Source organism: Salmo salar, unplaced genomic scaffold (genome assembly GCF_965601325.2).
Source record: "Salmo salar unplaced genomic scaffold, fSalSal1 ptg000117l, whole genome shotgun sequence".
NCBI lineage: Eukaryota > Metazoa > Chordata > Actinopteri > Salmoniformes > Salmonidae > Salmo > Salmo salar.
This window is the reverse complement of record NW_027675317.1, coordinates 2,404,923-2,413,550: the sequence shown is the minus strand read 5'-3', so window position 1 is coordinate 2,413,550 and position 8,628 is coordinate 2,404,923. Positions and strand designations below refer to the sequence as shown.

Below are 8,628 nucleotides of genomic sequence, written 5' to 3'. Positions count from 1 at the left end.
CAACCCTAACCACACTGCTAATCCTTCCCTTAAATTAAGACCATAAAACAACATTTTCCACAGCCAATTCTGACTTTGCAGCTGACATATCTAGAGGAAATCGCACAGTTCTGCCTCCAGGTCAAGATTCATGACAAACGTCAACATGAGACAGGGAGAGGCAATGTAAAAATCAATAACAAAATTGTTTTCACAATTAACATGCTTTTTCTTGTTTCAAGTATGTTTTATTATGAAAAGTACAATATAACCATGTATACTTGTACAACTATGGAGCGTATGTCCACATATAATTGTACAATTTGTTTTTCCAACATAAAAGACAAGAAATGATCACATTGGTATTTTAACAGTGTTATTGTAAGAGTTTAAATGTTTAAACAGAGGATACATCTAAAACAGGATAAAACAAGTGCAGTATGTTGTGAGAATGTTACTTTAACGTCGACTCATAACGTCACACTATAACTTCATGTGAGTCCCGTGGAAAGACTGCATGTTGTTTTGGGTGGATTGAGTGACGTCTTCATCAACATTTTGCTGAATATTCCAGTAATATTTTCACCTCTTGTCGGCTGCAGACATTCATAAGGAGTTCCAGTAGTTTATTTGCCATTTGCAGGTATTAAAAGTAATACATACATTGTAATTCCTTGTTGGAGCTCTCTCACATACAGGACAGTACATACCAGAGGAGGCTGCTGAGGGGAGGACGGCTGATAATAATGTCTGGAACAGAGTGAATGAAATGGAACACATGGAAACCACGTGTTTGATACCATTCCACTTATTCCACTCCAGCCATTACAAGCCTGTCCTCCCTAAATAAGGTCCCACCAACCTCCTGTGGTACAAACACAAACAGTAAAATATATAATAAAAAATGCAAAGTGGTAAAAGATCAGAAAATATTACAAGCCTGTCACGTGTGAGTGTCCATTGTGTGAGTGTCCAGTGAGTGTGTTCAGTGTGTGTGTGTGTGTTCAGTGTGTGTGTTCAGTGTGTGTGTCAGTGTGTGTGTGTTTGTGTGTGTGTGTGTCAGTGTTTGTGTGTGTGTGTGTTTGTGTGTGTGTGTGTCAGTGTTTGTGTGTGTGTGTGTCCAGTGAGTGTGTGTGTTTCCAGTGTGTGTGTTTCCAGTGTGTGTGTGTATTTGCCCAGTGTTTGAGTGTATGTGTGTTTGTCCAGTTTGAGTGGGTGGCCAGCGTGTGTGTGTGTGTGCCTAGTGTGTGTGTTTGTGTCCAGTGTGTGTGTGTCCAGTGTGTGTGTGTGTCCAGAATGTGTGTGTGTGTGTGTGTGTGTCCAGTGTACGTGTTCAGTGTGTGTGTTGAGAGTGTGTGTCTATTTTGTGTATGTCCAGTTTGTGTGTGTGTCCATTTTGTGTCCAGTGTGTGTGTGTCCAATTTGTTTCCAGTGTGTGTGTGTTGAGTGTGTGTATATCCAGTGTGTGTGTGTGTGTGGTGTGTGAGTGTGTTGTGTGTGTGTGTTCAGTGTATGTTTATGTGAGTGTGTGTCCAGTTTGTGTCCAGTGTGTGTGTGTGTCCAGTGTGTGTCCAGTTTGTGTGTATGGGTGTGTCCAGAATGTGTGTGTGTGTCCCTTTTGTGTCCAGTGTGTGTGTATGTCAAGTTTATGTCTTGTTTGTGTGTGTGTGTGTGTGTCCAGTGTGTGTGTGTCCATTTTGTGTCCAGTGTGTGTGTGTCCATTTTGTTTCCAGTGTGTGTGTATCCAGTGTGTGTGTGTATGTGTGTGTGTGTCCTGTGTGTTTGGTGTGTCTAGTGTGTGTGTGTGTGTGTGTCCAGTTTGTGTCCAGTGTGTGTGTGTGTGTGTCCAGTGTGTGTGTGTGTGTGTGTGTGTGTGTGTGTGTGTGTCTGTGTCCAGTGTGTGTGTCTGTGTCCGGTGTGTGTGTGTATGTGTGTGTGTGTGTGTGTGTGTGTGTGTGTGTGTGTGTGTGTGTGTGTCCGTGTCCGTGTGTGTGTGTGTGTCCGTGTGTGTGTGTGTGTGTGTGTGTCCAGTTATTATTTCAGGGACACTGAGTCGCCAACATAATTAACCCTAAATCCTGGATAGAGGGGCTCAGTGAATGTGGAGGTGAATGTGATCAGGTGGGTCGGTGTGTCAGAGGAGGCTCTATAGAAGGACAGAGTGCCGGCTGACCAGTCCAGATACACTCCTACTCTGTGGGAGCTGGAGGGGCGGACGTCTATGGTAGTGGAGTTATTATTATGCCTGGCAGAGTATCTGTTGTCATAGCAGAACAGACACCAGGACTTGTCACTGTATCCAAGACAACAGTCATCACCCCTTCCTCTCCTGTTGATTCCTTTATATGTCACTCCTATACCAGCCCCCATTATCCCACTCCACTCTACCTCCCAGTAACAGCGCCCAGTCAGACCCTCTCTACACAGCACCTGTCTCCAGTCCTCAAATCTCTCTGGGTGATCAGGATACGGCTGCTCCTCTGTCCTACATGTCACCTTTCTGTTCTCCTCAGACAGAGAGAGGAGTCTGTCTACTGTGTTTAGGTCCAGTGTGAGATCACAGACATCTGATGGATGAAACCAGACACAATATTAGAAATCATCATTCACATTAGAATGTTTACTCACTTTTCACTAATTCATTTAATATAGATGTTACACACACAAACACACACACACACACACACACACACACACACACACACACACACACACTGTCAAAGCAACTCTTTGTAAATTTTGGTGACCCTGATTTGTGCTTCTGTAGAACTACAGCTGATATTTAATATGACCAAGTCAGTAATGATGGTGGTCTTTGAATTAACTTGAATTAAGACTTATTCTTAGTCATATTCTTCACAGCAGTCAACACTCACATTTTCTAAGTCCAGGTTTCATTCTGTTCTCTCCACCATGTTCCACACTGTAGCGGTAAGCAGAAAAACAGACAGTCATTGAGAGATACACCTGAACACACACACACACTAGACACACACACACACACACACACACTAGACACACACACACACAGGACACACACACAGGACACACACACAGGACACACACACACAGGACACACACACACAGGACACACACACACAGGACACACACACATAACTTTGTCCAAGTGGTGGTCAGAATGTTTGTCTTAACTAGCCTGAAAAGTCAAACATGTCTGATATGAACATTGACATAAACCCTCTACCGACTTGAGTTTCTCCAGTCTGCAGTGTGGATCCTCCAGTCCAGCAGAGAGCAGTCTGACTCCTGAGTCTCCTGGGTGATTGTAGCTCAGGTCCAGCTCTCTCAGGTGTGAGGGGTTTGACCTCAGAGCTGAGACCAGAGAAGCACAGCCTTCCTCTGTGACTAGACAGCCTGACAGCCTGCAAAGAGACAAATCATGTCAGTCAAAAGACAGACAGATGTATCATATTATAAATTACAGATTATCAACGTTTTGCCTGCAGATAGAAACATGTATAGTACAAATATTTGAGTAGACTGACCAGACCAGTTTAAAAGCAGTATCAGTCAAAAGAACCAGTGAGGTATCAGATTTAGATTGTATTGAGAATACAGTCCGCACCATATCTATTTTGACAGTGAAGATAACATTTTAAATGTGGCTCTAAACTCCAACATTTTGGATTTCAGATCAAATGTTTCATATGAGGTGACAGTATATAATGTCACCTTTTATATGAGGATATTTTCATACATATCTGTTTCACCATTTAGAAAAATGAAAGCGCTTTATGTATCTAGTCCCCCTATTTAAAGAAGTCATACGTTTTCGGACCAATTCACTTAAAGTGTGTTAAATTAGTCAAAAGTTTAGTGTTTGGTCCCATATTCTTTGACTGCAATGACTACATCAAGCCTGTGACTGCCATGATTGAGAAAGATCATGAATAATAATGAGTGAGAGAGTTACAGAGGCTACAACAAAACATGCTAACCTCTCACCATTACCAATAACAGAGGCTACAACAAAACATGCTAACCTCTCACCATTACCAATAACAGAGGCTACAACAAAACATGCTAACCTCTCACCATTACCAATAACAGAGGATACAACAAAACATGCTAACCTCTCACCATTACCAATAACAGAGACTACAACAAAACATGCTAACCTCTCACCATTACCAATAACAGTGGCTACAACAAAACATGCTAACCTCTCACCATTACCAATAACAGAGGCTACAACAAAACATGCTAACCTCTCATCATTACCAATAACAGAGACTACAACAAAACATGCTAACCTCTCACCATTACCAATAACAGAGACTACAACAAAACATGCTAACCTCTCACCATTACCAATAACAGAGACTACAACGAAACACTTGTTGACCAACTACAGGAATACTGACCTCAGAGTCTCCAGTCTGCAGTGTGGATCCTCCAGTCCAGCAGAGAGCAGCTTCACTCCTGAATCCTTCAGGTCATTGTTACTCAGGTCCAGCTCTCTCAGGTGTGAGGGGTTTGAACTGAGAACTGAGGCCAACACTTTACAGGATGTGTCTGTGAGTTTACAGCCAGTGAGTCTGCCAACACAGAAGAAATACAATGACAGACAGGTTGTATTAAAATTATACGCTTAGCTTTCCCTGTTTACGCTGTTACCCGTTTACAAATAATGTGTTGGGTTTGACCACAGAGCTGAGAACAGAGAAGCACAGTCTTCCTCTGTGACTCCACAGCCTGACAGCCTGCAAAGAGTCAAATCATATTAAAACCACACTGCTATTCTTTGGTGGTGAAAATAGTGTCAGTATATTTCTTCAACTTATTCAGATATATCAGTCATGAAACCTTCCATATCTATTCAGAAATTAAGGTATCATATTATAAATTACAAAATATCAAAGTTTTGCCTGCAGATAGAAACATGTATAGTACAAATATTTGAGTAGACTGACCAGTATCAGTCAAAAGACAGACAGTGAGGTATCAGATTTAGATTGTATTGAGTATACAGTCCACACCATATCTATTTTGACAGTGAAGATAACATTTTAAATGTGGCTCTATACTCCAACATTTTGGATTTCAGATCAAATGTTTCATATGAGGTGACAGTATATAATGTCACCTTTTATTTGAGGATATTTTCATACATTTCTGTTTCACCATTTAGAAAAATGAAAGCACTTCATGTATCTAGTCCCCCTATTTAAAGAAGTCATATGTTTTCTGACCAATTCACTCATAGTGTATTAAATTAGTCAAAAGTTTAGTATTTGGTCCCATATTCTTTGACTGCCATGATTGAGAAAGATCATGAATAATAATGAGTGAGAGAGTTACAGAGGATACAACAAAACATGCTAACCTCTCACCATTACCAATAACAGAGGCTACAACAAAACATACTGTCGTGTCTTTGGGGGTACCATTAAACTGAAGATATGTTTATCAATTAGCTCCCTGTAATTATTATCACGCGATTAAACTGATTAATCGTTTAATTGTAATTAACTAGGAGGTCGGGGCACCAAGGAGAATATTCAGATTACAAAGCTATAATTTTCCTAATATAACTTTCCTATACTATAATATTCTATTCTATTATAGTATAGGCCGATTATCTCCTAGTTTAAATGGTGTATTTACCTCTAGTCCAGTCTCATTCCAAAACGTCGTAAATTGTTGTATCTGCACGAACCCAGTCTTTACTAAAATCATCCATACCTCAATTGTCTTAAAATCATTTATTTACTACACTAAGTAATTAACAGAAAAACATACAAACAGTAATTATTGTCACAAAGGATTGGTATCGGAATGTGCCCTACTGGCTAAACAGTCAGGTCGGCCTGTTGAACAATGGGTCATAAAAGGTCGGCTGAGAAGTTACACAGGGTGATTTAATATTAACAATTGACAATTGAAGGCTCACTCATTCGGGAACAATTGCAATCAATATATATTTACGCTCAGTGTGTCGTTCTGATTCTTGTTGGAGAGTAGTTCTGTTGGGGAGTTTTGTCCGCGTTCTCTCTCTCTCTCTCGGTTAGAATGGATCTTTCAGAGCAACCTTCATTAATGTCGTCATCGAATGGTTGCTTCGTTGGTCTTCGCGTTCAATGATATAATTTACTTAGCTGCAGACTAATAATTAATATCAAAGACTTTTTCTTATTCTGTCGGTATCAATAGTCTAAAAGTTAACCACGTGGTATGGTTCAATTTCAGTAGAGTACTAGGATGGTCAAACCTCTGGCCATAGAGTGTAGGCCTGGTCTGGAGAAATGTAAATCATGGAGTGTTTTATAGTGCCCATCGAACAGGCTGATCAAATGACGCCTGGTCCTGTATATGTCCCTGGGGCGTGCCTATGACTGAGTTAGATTTGGTTACAGAAATACAATTCTATCACATTACATCAGTACATAGCATCTCAATGTCTTACAAAAGCTTTATCCTTATCAATACATTCCATACACCCATATGAGGCAAGTCTTAAACTGAGTCTATTATATAAACAGTTTTATGGTAATATGGCAATATTGTCTCTTCTGAGTATCACAAAATGGTACCAGCGGATCAGTTCGTAGCTGGATTCTTCAATTCTATGAGTTGGAATAATTTCCTTTGTCTCTCTATGGGCCATGTGGCCAGAGACTTTCCTGGAATTTTAGAGTTTTTTCTACCCTTTACACACAGGGTGGATTGTGTGCAAAAGGGAGAGGCCAACGTCATGACAATACTAACCTCTCACCATTACAATAACAGATGCTACAACAAAACATGCTAACCTCTCACCATTACCAATAACAGAGGCTACAACAAAACATGCTAACCTCTCACCATTACCAATAACAGAGGATACAACAAAACATGCTAACCTCTCACCATTACCAATAACAGAGGCTACAACAAAACATGCTAACTTCTCACCATTACCAATAACAGATGCTACAACAAAACATGCTAACCTCTCACCATTACCAATAACAGAGGCTACAACAAAACATGCTAACCTCTCACCATTACAATAACAGAGGCTACAACAAAACATGCTAACCTCTCACCATTACCAATGTATTTATTTATAAGCACCTCACATTGTGGTTACTCACGACTTGGTAGATATTCCCTCAGCGAAGTATGGCAGTTCCATGCAGGTTTCCTCACAAAGTCCAAGGCAAGCACAGCTACCCATGCAGACAGTACTCCTTAGCAGTAACCGATATCCCCATGGCAACACGAACTCGTTAAGCTTCCCAAGCCATTATCTCCCGGTGTCGCACGATGCTAGGCTAACCTCTAGGCTGGCTAATACCTCCACGACGAGACGGTAGCTTCAGTCTTTACTAAGTTTTAACTAAATTATAACAACTCTTTTATTAAATAAAACATGTATTTCCCTTCATGTCTTAGTAGCTATGGGTTTTGTTCTACTTCTGTCGTCTTCTTTTATAATTTTTCTTCACCAACCGTCCTGAGGTAAAACGTCCATCCTTTCACCAACGTCTTTTTCCCTCCCCTTAACCAGGTCAACTCCCATTGGCAACAACTTAACAAGCGACCTTATTGGTCAAAACGTAAACTTCAAAGTAAAACAAACTATTCACTTATACATTAAATAAATATTTATTTAAAAAGCATAATGCATTAACAACATTACAGTTTAGGAGCAATTCAATCATCTTTTAAATATAATACCAATTAATTATAACAAATAAACTCAATACTTGGTTCAAACAAGGGTATTACACAAACATACAGTAAATAATACAGTAGAAAAATAAGTCTATATACAATGTGAGCAAATTAAGTGAAATAAGGGAGGTAAAGGCAAAAAAGGCCATGGTGGCAAAGTAAATACATAGAGCAAGTAAAACACTGGAATAGTAGATATGTAGTGTAAGAAAGTGCAAAGTAGAAATAATGGGGTGCAAAGGAGCTAAATAAATAAATACAGTAGGGGAAGAGGTAGTTGGGCTAAGTTATAGATGGGCTATGTACAGGTGCAGTAATCTGCTCTGACAGCTGGTGCTTAAAGCTAGTGAGGGAGATAAGTGTTTCCAGTTTTAGAGATTTTTGTAGTTCGTTCCAGTCATTGGCAGCAGAGAACTGGAAGAAGAGGCGGCCGAAGGAGGAATTGGCTTTGGGAGTGACCAGGGAGATATACCTGCTGGAGCGCGTGCTACAGGTGGGTGCTGCTATGGTGACCAGCGAGCTGAGATAAGGGGGGACTTTACCTAGCAGGGTCTTGTAGATGACCTGGAGCCAGTGGGTTTGGCGACGAGTATGAAGCGAGGGCCAACCAACGAGAGTGTACAGGTCGCAGTGGTGGGTAGTATATGGGGCTTTGGTGACAAAACGAATGGCACTGTGATAGACTGCATCCAATGTATTGAGTAGGGTATTGGAGGCTATTTTGTAAATGACATCGCCGAAGTCGAGGATCGGTAGGATGGTCAGTTTTATAAGGGTATGTTTGGCAGCATGAGTGAAGGATGCTATGTTGCGAAATAGGAAGCCGATTCTAGATTTAACTTTGGATTGGAGATGCTTATAGTGAGTCTGGAAGGAGAGTTTACAGTCTAACCAGACACCCAGGTATTTGTAGTTGTCCACATATTCTAAGTCAGAACCGTCCAGAGTAGTGATGCTGGACAGGCGGGC

General features: G+C 40.7%; 1 protein-coding gene across 1 annotated transcript; it reads right to left on the bottom strand.

Moving 5' to 3' along the window:
- Positions 1–205: 205 nt before the first annotated feature.
- LOC145866046 (stonustoxin subunit beta-like) lies at positions 206–3,432 on the bottom strand. The gene is made up of 2 exons (XM_082970924.1): positions 2,856–3,432; positions 206–2,546 (listed from the first exon to the last, which is right to left on the bottom strand). Exons 1-2 carry the CDS (start codon positions 2,932–2,934, stop codon positions 2,014–2,016), a joined length of 612 nt encoding a protein of 203 aa, XP_082827050.1. The 5' UTR covers positions 2,935–3,432; the 3' UTR covers positions 206–2,013.
- Between the last annotated feature and the right edge of the window lie 5,196 nt (positions 3,433–8,628).

What these genes read in the sequence shown, in the direction of transcription:
- LOC145866046 (XM_082970924.1), bottom strand. Translation starts at nt 2,934, where the DNA reads ATGACTGTCTGTTTTTCTGCTTACCGCTACAGTGTGGAACATGGTGGA. An exon ending in GAAACCTGGACTTAGAAAAT is followed by an intron (nt 2,547 to 2,855) that starts GTGAGTGTTGAC and finishes TTCATCCATCAG; the next exon opens with ATGTCTGTGATCTCACACTG.